This window comes from Elgaria multicarinata, chromosome 1, assembly GCF_023053635.1.
Source record: "Elgaria multicarinata webbii isolate HBS135686 ecotype San Diego chromosome 1, rElgMul1.1.pri, whole genome shotgun sequence".
In the NCBI taxonomy this organism is placed as follows: Eukaryota; Metazoa; Chordata; class Lepidosauria; order Squamata; family Anguidae; genus Elgaria; species Elgaria multicarinata.
In genome coordinates, this window is record NC_086171.1 from 4,738,331 (window position 1) to 4,753,867 (window position 15,537).

Consider the following 15,537-nt stretch of genomic DNA (forward strand, 5'->3'; position numbering starts at 1 on the left):
CCCCATGGCTTCAAAATTTCCAGGAAATTTTACATCTCTACCCTCCGCACATCAGAAGGTGCAAACTGGCAGGACCACACAATGTTCCTTCGGAAGAGGCAGGAAGAGGGAGGACAACTGAGAAATCTGGCAGGATATGAAGAAGCAACGGCCAAGCCTCACAAGCATTTAAATTTATAGTCCAATTACTAGAAGACAATGAGTTGGATTGGATGAAGATTTGCTGTTCTGCAGAGAAAATTCCCTGGCGATGCCCAAAAGCCCCGATTCAGTGTATAAATGGAGGCTGCAGTGCTTTATGTTTCATGTGGACGCGCCGGTATTGCATGCTCGGCTGTTTTCTTAATTCCCCGATGGACTTGTCGTCTTTCTTTCTCTCTTTCTTTCAAGAATAGCTGTTTTTCCCCCCTCCTTGCAATTTGGGATGCTCAGGTGGTCGGAAACTCTCCTGAATGTTGGTAACTTCAAACTTCCTCTCCTTGCAAGCTTTTTGCTCGCATTGGAGGGTGAGGCTGGGGGAGCGGAGGCGGAAAATGCTTTTGCAGTGAAGCAGGGAAACGAACGCGGAGGTTCCTTGGCTCCATCAAGCCAGGAGAGCCTGCCCAGAGCGCGGCTGTTCTGCACTGGGAGTAAATTATGCAAATGGATGTAAGATGTATGCTAGCGTGACCCTATGGAAAGGAGGACAGGGCTCCTGGATCTTTAACAGCTGAATAGAAAAGGGCATTTCAGCAGGGGTCGTTTGTAGGCATGCAGCACTTGGTGAAATTCCCTCTTTATCACAACAGTGAAAGCTGCAGGAGCCCTGCCCTCGTTTGTGTCTGATCATGCCAGGCAGTCAGTGACTGGCAGCATCTCTCCAGGGTTTCAGGCAGGATTCCTTCCTCGCCCTCATTTTGTCCTTATTTTGCTGGGGGGTTGTGGGCTCTCCCACCCTAGAGGCCTTCAAGAGGCAGCTGGACAACAATCTGTTGGGTATGGCTTGAGGTGGGTTCCTGCATTGAGCAGGGGGTTGGACTCGATGGCCTGGTAGGCCCCTTCCAACTCTACTATTGTATGATTCTATGATTTTGTGTGGTGCTTTGAAAGTTACTATCATGATAATAAAGGTTTCTGAAGACATTTGAGTTGCCCCAATTCTATATTAAGCATTCTGTGAGATTCAGGCATTTTGTTCTTTAGGAAGTGGGCAATAAAATGATCAAGGGACTGGAGCGTCTCCACTTGGAGGGAATTTTACAGCAGCTGTGATTGTTCAGCTTGGAAAAAAGAAGGCTGAAGTGAGACATGATAGAAATGTCCAAAATTATGCATGGTGTGGAGAATGTGGACAGGGAGACACTTTCCTTCCTCTGCCAAAGTACTCCTCCCTCTGCCATAGTACGTTGTCGTGTCATGAAGCTGATTGGTGGGAGATTCAGGACAGATGAAAGGAAGGACTTCTTCACACAGCACATAGTTAAACTATGGAATTCGCTACTACAAGATGTAGTGATGGCCACCAATTTGGATGGCTTTAAAAGGGGGCTGGATAAATTCCTGGAGAAGAAGGCTATCCATGGCTACTGGCCCTGATGGCTAGGTGCTATCTCCAGTATCCGAGGCAGTAAGCCTATATGCACTAGTTGCTGGGGAACATGGGTAGGAGGGTGCTATTGCACCCATTTCCTGCTTATAGTTTCCTGGTCAACATCTGGTCGACCACTGTGTGAACAGAGTGCTGGACTCAATGGACCCTTGGTTTGATTCAACATGGATCTTCTTCTTTTTCTTATGTTCTTAAAACATACCGTTACGCACTTGCTTTAAAAGCCACTGAGGGATATGACATTGAAGAGGAAACCATGGATAAGGAACTTTTTCTACTTGAGGTCTCTGTCATCTTGGTCAAAGTCTGTTAGATTCTGCCATCCAGTAATGGATATGGCTAGAGCCCAAGGCAGGAGACACCAGAGCCAAAGTGGGCAGTAGTTGAAAAGTGGGTGGAGTTTGAAATATGGGCCAAGATCCACATAAAACTAGGCCGTATGTAACTTTCAGGCTTCCCAACCCCTGGAATAAAGTTTCAGCAATGTGTGAAACTAGAGTGGGGAAGAGAGGAATAGCCAATGATCCTAGTTCCAAAAGAAGGGAAGTTATAACCACAGCAGTGTGTACTAGGGTGACCATATGACTGGATTTGCTCGGATTTGTCCGGGTTTTTTATGGCAAATCCAGGAGGGGGAGGGGAAATCTGTTTTTCCCCCCAAAGAGCAGCTCTAATGGGAATTAACAAACTCCGTCATTTTTTAAGATAAAGACATGAAACTTGGCACAATGGTAGCTCTTAGGAAGAGCTTTAGTCATACCAAATTTGAAACAGATCCGTTCATCCATTGATTTTTTAGGGAGTTTTGAAAAATTGAGGTTTTAAAATTATTATTTTTAAAATCGTCATTTTTAAAGATAAAGAGATGAAACTTTGCACCATGAAAGGATTTAGGTAGAGCTTTAGCCACACCAAATTTGAAACAGATCCGTTCATCCATTGATTTTTTAGGTATTTTTTTAAAAATGAGGTTTTAAAATTATTATTTTTTAAACTGTCATTTTTAAAGATAAAGAGCTGAAAGTTGGCACCATGATAGCTTTTAGGTAGAGCTTTAGCCATACCAAATTTGAAACATCTGGGGCCAGTAACAAACCCTGTTAACAACAACAGCAGCTTGCAATGAGTGAAGATACATACAGAAAAGATATTTGAGGGAAGGGGAGAGTGCAACACACAGAGTATAGCAAAAGCTTCAAAGTACAGCAAAACCTACAAATATAGAAGCGAGTGAAGTTAATTTCAGATACATTGAATCTCTCACTTGTTCTTTATTTCAGTGATTTTAACATTAAGATGTTATGTAGAACAGATTTGTCTTAAATGTGTGCTGTAAAATCAGACATGTGACCAAGGCTATGTTCAGGTGGGCATGCTCCCTTGGTACTGGACACGCCCCCTTGGGGGCGACCATGTTGCCCTCCTTTTTGGTTTCCAAACTATGGTCACCCTAGTGTGTACCAATATTTGGGAAAAACTGGGAGCCATGCAGGTCTATTATTGCAGCTTTAAGAAACTTCAGATGGGAGCCTCTAATGTTGTTGAGTGTGCCACACTTCTCACACACGTGCAAGGCAACCCTCCCACTGGAATATGGGAGAAGATGGTTGCCCAAGGATGCCAACCCCTGACAGCTTTGAGATGGGTGTCTAGGCCAAAATGGTCCCTGATTTAATACATAAAGTAGTCCCTTCTCATAGAAAGCTAGCACATAAGGGCATTCTCACTTCCTTCCTGATATGCTAATTTTCTATGTGTAGGGAAGTTGTAAATGGATGAACATTCACTCATATGAGAGCCCTCACCTGAAGGGATATAGTCCAGACAAAGGTTGGCCTCCTAAGGGAGAACTAAACCTGAGACCTTGGCTAATGTTATACTAATTAGAAACTAGCCTTATTTATTTATTTATTTATTTATTTATTTATTATATTTTTATACCACCCAATAGCCGAAGCTCTCTGGGTGGTTCACAAAAAATACTGCTTTATAGTGGTACTATAAAAATTACTGTTTTATAGTGGTACTACAAAAATTAAAACCATACTAAAACAACCAACAGTCTAAAAACACAAATACAAAATACAGTTTAAAAAGCACAACCAGGATAAAACCATGCAGCAGAAATTGATATAAGATTAAAATACAGAATTAGAACAGTAAAATTTAAATTTAAGTTAAAATTAAGTGTTAAAATACTGAGAGAATAAAAAGGTCTTCAGCTGACGATGAAAGGAGTACAGTGTAGGTGCCAGGCGGACCTCACTGGGGAGCTCATTCCACAGTCTGGGTGCCACAGCAGAAAAGGCCCTCCTCCTAGTAGCCACCTGCCTCACTTCCTTTGGCAGGGGCTCATGGAGAAGGGCCCCTGTGGATGATCTTAAGGTCCGGGCAGGTACGTATGGGAGGAGGCGTTCCTTCAAATAACCTGGCCCCAAGCCGTTTAGGGCTTTGAATGTCAATACCAGCATTTTGAATCGGGCCCGGACTTGGACTACCAGCCAATGAAGTTGTAGAAGGACTGGCGTAATGTGATCTTGCCGGCCAGTCCCTGTTAGTAACCGTGCTGCCCTGTTTTGTACCAGTTGAAGTTTCTGGACCGTTTTCAAAGGCAGCCCCACGTATAACGCATTGCAGTAATCCAAAGGAGAGGTTGTCAGAGCGTGGATCGCTGTAGCTAGGCTATCTCTGTCCAGATAAGGGCGCAGTTGGTATATCAACCTAAGCTGACAACCTAGCCTTGTTAGGATAACCCAAGAGAATGTGTACTGGATGAATGAGTAAACTAACTAAATGCTTCCCCCATGCTGGTAAATCATGCCTTCTATTTCTAATGTTCAGCTTTGAGTGCTGTTGCATATTGCAGCCATCCATGTGAAAAGGGAAGGCCTTGGAAGGTTTGGAAAACCCCCAAAGTGTGCAGAAGTTCAAGGAGAGAGAGAGAGAAAAAAAACCTAAGGGAGGGGACCTCAAAAACACCACAATGACGACTGAACTTGTTCAACGGCCACAGAATTCCAACTGATTCTTTGGTGGGTGAAATGGGAATGGAGTATTCGGAAGATGAGGACTTCATGCTGTGATATTTTGTTGCAGGCCCCACTTGTATATTATAACAGCCGAAATAATTGATTGTTTGCTGCTCTTATATGGTGCCCTACCACGGCCACCTGGGACAAGAGCCCCTCTTCCTCCTAACCATCACGCCAGCCCTGATGTCTGCGTCATTCCCAGTCATTTCACCTTTCCCCATTTCTCCTCCTTGAGTGCCCCAGCCCCGTCCTCTTGTACTCACCAACATAGCTGCAAGGATAGGCACCTGAACGATCCATTTGAAGTAGCCGGCACTTAGATCCCAGCACCTGCAAAAAGGTGGACTTTGTGAAGGCTACATTACAAGCCATGTTTCGTTTTCTGCTGCTCAGCATTGGGAAACACTGGGGCAGCTCTCTTCGCTACCTGGTTATTTGGGGCATCATCCAAACCATGAGCCCAACCTATCACAGGCTCAAACTATCACAGGCCCAACCTATTATAGGCCCAACCTAGCACAGGCCCAAACTATTATAAGCCCAACCTATCAGTCCCAACCTATCACAGGCTCAAACTATCACAGGCCCAACCTATCACAGGCCCAAACTATTATAGTCCCAACCTATCACAGGCTCAAACTATCACAGGCTCAAACTATCACAGGCTCAAACTATCACAGGCCCAACCTATCACAGGCCCAACCTATCATAGGGCAGGGGCTGTAGCTCAGCGGTAGAGCCCCTGCTTTGCATGCAGAAGGTCCCATGTTTGATCCCTGGCATCTTCAGGCAGGGCTGGGAATGCCTCCTGCCTGAAACTCTGGAGAGCCATGGCTGCCAGTAGTGTTGGCAATACTGCCTAGATGGGCCAATGGTCTGAGCTCATAAGGCAGCTTCCTAACCGCCCCCCAGCCCAGTTGTTTTTGTGAACCGCCCAGAGAGCTTCGGCTATTGGGCGGTATAAAAATGTAATAAATAAATAAATAAATAAATTGTTCGATGGTTTCCTGGCTTCTATACTGTCCCCCTCCCCCCGGGTACTAAAAGTTCTTCTAAGGCCCAGTCAACGGTAGGGACGGTGCGGCCAGCCGACTGGGTCCAGGAGTCCAGAGGACTCTCCCATGCCCGGAACCCCAGACCCTGATCCCCGAGCGACAAGGCACTCACATGCACACTAATAAAAGGGCAATTCCGACAACATTAGAAGCGTCACGGGCCTCTAATGTTGCGGATACTGCCCTTTAAAGCCATCATCTTGCACAACATAAATATACGAAAATGTCAGAGCTATCTCACGTAAAAATGCAAGCTTGCATCTAGAAGTGGGTGGTGGTGGGGCACTCCCAGACTGCTCATTGAGCCCTCTGGGGCACAAGTAGGTCGGGACCGTTAGGAACGGATGTATGACAACACTTGGTGAAACCAGATGGAGGTAGGTCTACCTGCCATCCCTAGTCACTGGCAGTAAGTGTGTGTGTGTGTGTGTATGTGTGTATTTTGGGTATTTTGGCCCTACGCCTTTTTCCTTTGGCCTTGTCCTCCAACAAATCTCAAAATGGACCCTGCAGGCCTAAGAAGGTTCTGTTATAACTTATGAAACTGGCTTTGCCTTGACTGTATCACTAACATTTCTACTGATGATTAAGCAAAAAAGAATTTGGTCGTGCCATTTATTTTTATGATTTGAGATCAATATTAGAAGGACCCAAAAGTTAGTATTATTTAAAAAAAAAAAGAAAAGGAAAAGGAAAAGACCAGCTCAGACTTACTCTGTGTTGGCGAATTTCGCCCTTAAGATAGCCCAGATGGTGACAAATACAGCAGGAAGTCCTAGAAAGGAACAAAAAACACATGGGTGAGTACCCACCGTTGCACGTCGGCATCACTTTGTCTTCAAGGGAACCAACCCACCCTTTCCTTTTCTCTCCCTGCATGGTCAAAATAGACGCCAAAGAGATGCCGTCCATTTGCACTCATGCCACCAGCTTTCCCCAACACGGAACAAGCCCCCCCCCAATTGGTGGCGCCGCCGACATTGACTTCTATAGTATCCACATTGTATGCGCTGTGCATCTCCAATCCCTACACACAGTGTGTACAATGCAGGTCCTATAAGGTCAGGAGATCTCAGTTTCATCTGGCAAAGGGGAGGAGACACCATGGTGTGGGGACGTGATGGAGCTCCTTCCACATTTCCCCACATTTGGGAGGAACCATGGAAGCAAAACAAAGGCTGTATCAGGCGAGAGTGGGCAGGCTTTGTTCTTGCAGGATCAACTTTGTTTTTATTTTTACTGGAATATCAAGAGGTACACTTAGGAGTAAAGCATTCTTATAGAATCATAGAATAGCAGAGTTGGAAGGGGCCAACAAGGCCATCGAGTCCACCCCCCTGCTCAATGCAGGAATCCCCCTGAAAGCATCCCTCACAGATGGCTGTCCAGCTGCCTCTTGAAGGCCTCTAGTGTGGGAGAGCCCACCACCTCCCTAGGTAACTGATTCCATTTTCGTACTGCTCTAACAGTCAGGAAGTTTTTCCTGATGTCCAGCTGGTATCTGGCTTCCTTTAACTTGAGCCCGTTATTCCGTGTCCTGCACTCTGGCAGGATCGAGAAGAGATCCTGGCCCTCCTCTGTGCGACAACCTTTTAAGTATTTGAAGAGTGCTCTCAGGTCCCCCCTCCATCTTCTCTTCTCCAGGCTAAACAGGCCCAGTTCTTTCAGTCTCTCCTCATAGGGCTTTGTTTCCAGACCCCTGATCATCCTGGTTGCCCTCCTCTGAACACGCTCCAGCTTGTCTGCGTCCTTCTTGAATTGTGGAGCCCAGAACTGGACGCAATACTCTTGAGACCAGGAATTGGTTTTGAGGACCTGAACAGAGTTCACAGTCGTCCCACACAAAAATCCCCTCCTGGTTCATCCAAGCTTTCTTCATTTCAACAGTCTAATTTAGGGTTGGCGACTTTCATTTTGTTGCTGCGATTGTTACGCAACTGGGAGTCACAAATCCTTTCTGATCTACTGCAAACCAACCAAAGCTCTATTCAGTAGAGGCTCTGATGTCAGTAGAGCAGTGAATCCATGCTGGGTTTCAGTCAGAACCAGTTAGAACTCTAACGAAGCCATCCAGGATGCTTCCGCTTCCACACCTTGGACAGTGCCTTTAGGCCTTTGATTGGTTCTGACTGAAAACCAGAGCAGATTCACTGCCCCACCGACATCAGAGCCAACAGACTCCCCTGGATCTACCAGTAGATCCACTAGATCTACCAGTGGACCCATTGGATCTACCAGTAGATCCAGATCCACCTTCTGCCCAACCCTGGCTTTGGGACACTCAACCCACAAAGACCAGTAAATGAGGCTCCTGTGCTTATTAGGAAATGATTCTCTTTTGGATCGCAAGCGTGGCCAAGAGCATTTATGCTTCCCGGTTTCCCAGCATCCCTTGTCCAACGAAGCAGGAAGTGCTTCCAGGTCGGCTGGTTGCAACAGCTCATGTCCAGAGCTTCTTGGCTGTGCGTCTCTGAACCACCCTTATCAGCCTCTTCCTTTGAATTCTGGGCAGAAGAAACTGTGTTTTCTTGGTTTTCAATCCAGCCTAAACATCTCTCTTTTCTTCTGATCCACTTATGCCATCTACCCGCTGGCTGACTCCATCGATCCTTGGCGGTTTGGCCCAGGAATGCATGGGAGTTCGCGGCAGCAAAGACGCCGACAAAATCCAATGCTGCGAGAAACAGTTCCATCCAAGCTGTGATCCTGTGCATGCTTACTTCAGAGTAGGCCTGCCAAACTCACTGGGACGTACTTCTGAGTAAAAATGGGTACGATGGGGCTGCATTTCAGCCAGAGGAGATTAGTCACCCCAGCTCCGGAACTCGCTTCCAGTAGAGATCTGTCTGTCTTTCACGCTGCTGTCATTTAGGCGCCAGTTAAAGACTTCTTAATTTGTGCAGGTTTTGGGGGGTAATAGGCTAGTGCTGTATATGTTTTGGATTGATTGTGTCGATGGTTTTATTGCATTTTGTAATATATTTGCAATTTTGGAGTCATGATTTTGAAATGTTGCTTATAGAATCATAGAATAGTAGAGTTGGAAGGGTCCTATAAGGCCATCAAGTCCAACCCACTGCTCAATGCAGGAATCCACGCTAAAGCAAACCTGACAGATGGTTGTCCAGCTGCCTCTTGAAGGCCTCTAGTGTGGGAGAGCTCACAACCTCCCTAGGTCATTAGTTCCATTGTCGTACTGCTCTAACTGTCAGGAAGTTTTTCCTGATGTCCAACCGGAATCTGGCTTCCTGTAACTTGAGCCCATGATTCCGTGTCCTGCACTCTGGGAGGATTGAGAAGAGATCCTGGCCCTCCTCTGTGTGACAACCTTTTAAGTATTTGAAGAGTGCTATCATGTGTCCCCTCCATCTTCTCTTCTCCAGGCTAAACCTGCCCAGTTCTTTCAGTCTCTCCTCATAGGACTTTGTTTCCAGACCCCTGATCATCCTGGTTGCCCTCCTCTGAACCTTATGTAGTGGTGTCTTTTGTTTTATATGGGTTGTGTGGGCAGCTTGAGCTCTTTCTGAGGAAGGGTGGGATAAGTCAAAGAAACAAACCACCATCAATAAAAATAAATGAAGATTGAAGTTTGAAACGGGAGTTGGGCTGGGAGAAGGAGCAGCAGGAGCACCCTAGTCGTGGCCCCAGTATTGTTCCATGAGACTTGCTGGAGCTTTAGGACACGAGTTATGGCATTTCTTTCTCAAGGCCACCGAAAGCCACATCTGCAGCTGGACCTGGAAGGCATGCACTCCACCCTGTCCAACTGAAGCCTCATCAGTCAGCCACAAAGCAAGCAAATCCTGACAGGTTCATGCTTGACCCTTGTTTGGGATGGCCTTTTCTCATCACTGAGGTCTGCTCTGCTCTAGAATCATAGAATAGCACAGTTGGAAGGGCCCTATAAGGCCATCAAGTCCAACCCCCTTCTCAATGCAGGAATCCACCCTAAAGCATCCCTGACAGGTGGTTGTCCAGCTGCCTCTTGAAGGCCTCTAGTGTGGGAGAGCAAACAACCTCCCTAGGTCATTGGTTCTATTGTCGTACTGCTCTAACGGTCAGGAAGTTTTTCCTGATGTCCAGCCAGAATCTGACTTCCTGTAACTTGAGCCCATTATTCCGTGTCCTGCACTCTGGGAGGATCAAGAAGAGATCCTGGCTCTCATCTGTGTGACAACCTTTCAAGTATTTGAAGAGTGCTATCATGTCTCCCCTCACAGTCTTCTCTTATCCAGGCTACTCGGTGCTTCAAAGTCTTCTAGTACCAGAGTCTTGCTATTTACTGTTTTACTCTGTACAGCACCATGTACATTGATGGTGCTATATAAATAAATAATAATAATAATAATAACAGTCCATGTTGCATTCAATTTCCTCTCCATCCTGCTTTGCCTGGGCAGTGCACCACTGCAGCTAGCCGATCGCAATGGCTCTTAGCCCCTTGGTTCCTCCTCCATCACAGCTGATCGCTCTTTTCTTCTCTTTCACAGGCCTCCCAACTCCCCACCCCTGAGGCCTCTGCCAGGAGCCCAGATCACAGCAGCCAGTTTAAAGCAAACAACAAGGCAAAGCTACAGAGCCCTTGCTGAGAGGGAGAAGCTACTGCAAAAAGGGAAAGAGAAAGAAAGAGAATGAGGGAATGAGAGAGAGAGAGGGAGGTGGACAGCTGCACCACTGGCCCTTGGAAGTGAAGAGTAGTGCATGAGGCTGAGCATCAGTCTTACATAATGAATTCCTTGGCTCAAGCTGTAGACTCTATGACACCAATTTTTAAAAGATGAGTACAGCTAGATTTAATTTGATTAGGTTAAATTCCTTGCGTTCTCCTAGGTTCCAGAATGGCCAGGCCATTCGGCAGAATTCTCACAAAAACACCCCCGGGAACTACATCCGTTTGTGCCTGTCCAGGACTTCTTCAGATTACATCTCTGGAGAGGACATCAGAGAGGAAACGGATTCCTTGGCCCCTTCAGCTATGGTGGTAGAAATGGTTTTGCAGAGTGAAAAGCTTTCTTAAGTTCCTTCTTGTCTCCAGCCCAAACACAGGCTCTCTTGGGCCTTTTGGCCAACAAGGAGACAGTTAAGGGGGAAACCACATCTTCTGTCTGTAATATTTCTCCAGCGCAAAACAGACAAGGCTCTTAGGCAACAAATCTCTCCGGGGAGTTGGGAAAGGAGTTGTAACTCCAAGTGGTTTTCCAGGATCTGCCACAAATGCTTATTATCAACTGTTAAAATTAATGGAGGGTAAGCCTAGAGATGGCTAGCTAGGAATGGAACCTCCTTCTTCAGAGGCAGTATAACAGTATGACCAGAAACAAGGATGTTCGTGTGTTGTCTGATGGAACTTAACCATTGAATGCAAGCTTCAACTCCCAGCATCGTGGTAAATGAATGGATGTATTGACAAGGTTCCTGGCAGCAAGATTTGGAAGAAAGGGAGGATTTGGAAGATAGGTTGTCCCCAAAGGTTCAATGCGCAATGAATTCACTGGGCCTGAATGCAACACAGGTGTGAGTGAGCGCCCCTGATGCCTTCTGGGATCTTCTCAGGAGCATCATTCTGAATCATCTGAGATGGATGCCCGATTAGCTGGGCCTTTGCTCTGATCCAGAAAGACAGCTCTTAGCGTCTTCAGTTCGTAAACTCCTCTTCAAATGCCTTGCATTCAGCCCAAACGTCTCTACATCTTGACATGGCCATGCTATTTCCAGAGGCCTTCCTTTCCTTTCCTGAAATGCCGACGTGCAAAAAAACCAGACACTATCCCCACCTCCTGTTTTTGAACCAAGACGGACTCAGTGGAAAATGGCAGTTTTTCATTATTGCATACATCGAAACATTCCAGGTAACCCCTGCCTACTCTAAATAGCCCTTTGGGGCATCTGATTTCCGGGGAAGGAATGGGGCAAAGGAAAGCAGTTTGAGAGGGGCCTGCCCCATAAAGACATTGGGCAAATCACTTAGTTGTAAAATAGCAGCATTACCTAGTATGTCCTCTGCCAGTGGAGGCTGGTGGCTCTCACATCAGTGGGGCCGTGAATCCGCTCCAAGTTTCAGTCAGAACTCTAAAGGAGTTCTTTATTATTTATTTATATTTATTTATTTACACTCTTTATATACCTCTCCACATCCAAAAGATTTCAGAGCGGTGAACAACAAATAGAATAAAAGAATAAAGGCACCGTCTTTAAAAAATACTATTGTTAAAAGAACAGAGTTCTGATAAAACCCGAGTTTTGGTAAGACTGTGGCTGATCATTCGAAGAAAGCTTCCTGGAACAACAACGTTTTCAGGAGGCACCAGAAGCAACACAACGTTGGCGCTTGCCTGACCTCCAAAGGAAGGGCATTCCATAGGAAGGGGGCCACCACACTGAAGGCTCTTCTCCTGGTGGACTCATTCAGACCATAGGTCCATGTGGAACCACCAGGCGCATGCCCTTAGATGACCTCAGTGACCGGGCAGGTTGGTAGAGGAGAAGGCGCTCTCTCAGGTATCCTGGTCCCAAGTTGTTTAGGGCTTTGTACGCTAGTATAAGAACGTTAAACCTGGCCTGGTAGCGAATAGGCAGCCAGTGCCGTTCTCTCAGCAAAGGAGTTGCACATTGAATGTCCGCCTGGCGCCTACACTGTACTGCTTTCGTCGCCAGCTGAAGACCTTTTTATTCACTCAGTATTTTAACACTTAATTTTAACTTAAATTTAAATTTTACTGTTTTAACTCTGTATTTTAATCTTATATCAACTTTGCTGTGTGGTTTTATCCTGGTTGCGTTTTTTATACTGTATTTCGTAATTGTGTTTTAAACTGTTGGGTGTTTTACTGTGGTTTTAATTTTTGTGAACCGCCCAGAGACCTTCAGCTATTGGGCGGTATAAAAATGTAATAAATAAATAAAATAAATAAATAAATAAGGGCAGCTCCAAACAACAGCCAAACTGCTGCATCCTGCACTAGCTTTAGAGTTCTGACTGGTTCTGAATGAAACCCAGAGTGGATTCACCACCCCACTGATATCAGAGCCACCAGCCTCCTCTGACCTCTACCATGTCCTGTAGAGGACATGACCAACTGAGTTGGACAGACACAGACTCAGTTCATAGACTTTCACAGCTGTAGGACGTAGGGGAGGGGGGGTTTTCAGTTTGTTTATGAGAAGAAACTACTGGTTCTTAAGATTTTTTTTTTTTGCAATATCGATTTATTTTCAAATAAATAGTCTTCAAAGCTAGCCTTTGAAGCAGCAGTGGTTTTCTCAAAAGCAAACAGCATGCCCTTGGAGGTCTTATTCCAGACACCTGCAAAAACTCAGACATCCATCTTCTTCACTGACACTGCCCCAACTCTAAACTGTTCCTTTTTAGCCCTGCGCCCCAACGATTCCGTGGGTTCTAGCAGCCACCAGCCTTCAAAAGCCATTGAAGAAACATCTAGCCAGGCGTGTTCCCTGAAGAAACATCTACCCATCACTGCCTCCTGAAGAAATGTTGAGCCTTTAGCTGCCAATTTTAGCTATGATGGTTAGAGATGGTTGTCGCTTCATGTTTAGGGTGACCCTAAGAAAAGGAGGACAGGGCTCTTGTATCTTTAACAGTTGCACAGAAAAGGGAATTTCAGCAGGTGTCATTTGTCTAGATGGAGAACCTGGTGAAACTCCCTCTTCATCACAACAGTTAAAGCTGCAGGAGCTATAGTAGAGTGACCAGATTTAAAAGAGGGCAGGGCACCTGCAGCTTTAACTGTGGTGATGAAGAGAGAATTTCCCCAAATTCTCCATATATACAAATGACACCTGCAGAAATTTCCTTTTCAATACAACTGTTAAAGATACAGGAGCCCTGTCCTCCTTTCCATAGGGTCACCCTATTCATATTACGTTACACACAATAGCTTTCCATTCCATTCTGATAGATATGGAATGTCGCATTTCTGCATTGCTTCAGAAACGTACAGAAATTCTGGTTACACGGAGTTATCACGGTTAGTGATCGATGGATGCTCGCGGTCAGCTCGTAATGAGTTCGTTTTCCTCCTTCTAACGGAGCTTTTCCACATCACTCTCCCAATATTCCACACACCCTTCTCCTGGATTGGTTCACCTCCTTTTTACTGCAGAAGACGCCGGGCTATTGGGTTAGGATGGTTCGGAGGGAAGACTCACCCCAGCCAAATAACGTGAATCCCCAAAGATACTTCTTCTCGGAGAAGAACGCCATGAAGATGAGGCTATGGAGGTAGAGGCCTTCCACAAGGATCCAGTAGTAGTTGGTAGCCAGGAAGTAAAAGAACAGGGTAACGGCAACCTTGCAGCCCACCTGAGAACAGGTCACAGAAGGAGGAAAGCGGGTTAATCACAGGGTGCTGAGAGCCGCCCACGTCCACATCCCTAGCATCAGCACCAAGCAGGATCAGACACTGAGACTATTGAGGCGTCCACCGCTACGTTCCATTCCTCTCCAAGTTCCACATGGGCGTGATCTCACGCACACCAATAGCAGGAACATTGGGTGTTATACTTTCAGAAGTATGCTAGCCTGTTTCACGCTGCTGGACTACTATTTATTTATTTATTTATTTATTTATTTATTAGGGTTATATGCCGCCCCATAGCTGAAGCTCTCTGGGCGGTTTACAAAGGTTAAAAACAGTGAACATTAAAAACAAATATAAAAAATTTTAATCACCAAAAGCATAACCCCCCCCCCCCAATATCTATTTAAATCAACTATTCTGGGGTCAGTTAAAAACTGACATACGTTGTTTACTGCCTGGGAGAAAAGTCTTGACCTGGCGCTGAAAAGATAACAATGTTGGCGCCAGTTGAGCCTCGTCGGGGAGATCATTCCAGAATTGGGGGGCCACCACTGAAAAGGCCCTCTCCCTTGTTGCCAACCTCCGACCTTCCCTCGGAGTCGGCACTCGGAGGAGGACCTTAGATGTTGAGAGTTGTGAACGGGGAGGTTCATGTCGAGAGACGCGTTCCATCAGGTATTGTGGTCCCAAGCCGTGTAAGGCTTTATAGTAGGGGTGTGCACGGACCCCCCACTCCGCTTCACTTTAAGATCTGTCATTTTCGGATCGGCCCGCTCCGCCCCGCCCCCACTCCGCCTGTGCCCACTCCTCTCCGCTCGGAGCTCCGGATCCGGATCGGAGCTCCGGTCCCCCCCCATAGGGGGAGTTACCGGGCCCTGCCACCATCGCCGCCCATGCGGCGACGGCGGCAGAGCCCGGTAAGGAGGAGGGGGGCCTTACCTGCTTACGTCCGCGGTCCGTCGCCGTCTTCAATTGAGCCCACGGTTCCACCAGGAAGTCTGGGCCGCAAGTGCGGCCCAGACTTCCTGCTGGAACCACGGGCTCAATTGGAGACGCTGACAGACCATGGACGGAGGCAGGTAAGGGAGAGGAGGGCGGGGGGGCGTTACCGGGCCCTGCTGCTGTCGCCGCATGGGCGACAGCGACAGCGGCAGGGCCCGGTAAACCCCACTTACCTTTCCGGCGGAGCTCCGGATCGAGGAGAAGGATCCGCCTTCACCTCGATCCTCTTCGCCACGCTCCGCCGGCCCCCCAATCCTCTTCGCCTCCGCCTTAAGGGCAGGCGAAGCCCCCTGCTCCACTACTGCTTCTCCGGTCCGATTAGAAGCGGAGCACATCCCTACTTTATAGGTCAAAACCAGCACCTTGAATTGGGCTCGGGAACATATTGGCAGCCAATTCAATACTACCTAGGGAACAATGCTACTAGTCAATGGCTACTAGTCCTGGAGGTACAGGGAGGCCGTGCACAGCCCTAATTATTTTATGAGCAAACAGGCATTCCAGTGTGAAAGGAGGGATAGAAGTTTAACAAATTGTCACAT

At 46.8% G+C, this 15,537-nt stretch overlaps 1 protein-coding gene across 1 annotated transcript in view; it reads right to left on the reverse strand.

Moving 5' to 3' along the window:
* The window catches only part of PTH1R (parathyroid hormone 1 receptor), a 194,164-nt gene that overhangs the window by 25,517 nt on the left and 153,110 nt on the right, over window positions 1–15,537 (reverse strand). The window contains exons 7-9 of the mRNA XM_063122683.1: window positions 13,842–13,995; window positions 6,390–6,450; window positions 4,884–4,950 (exon numbers count right to left, since the gene is read on the reverse strand). Coding sequence (XP_062978753.1) covers window positions 4,884–4,950; window positions 6,390–6,450; window positions 13,842–13,995 — 282 coding nt within the window. The remainder of the gene's footprint in view (window positions 1–4,883; window positions 4,951–6,389; window positions 6,451–13,841; window positions 13,996–15,537) is intronic.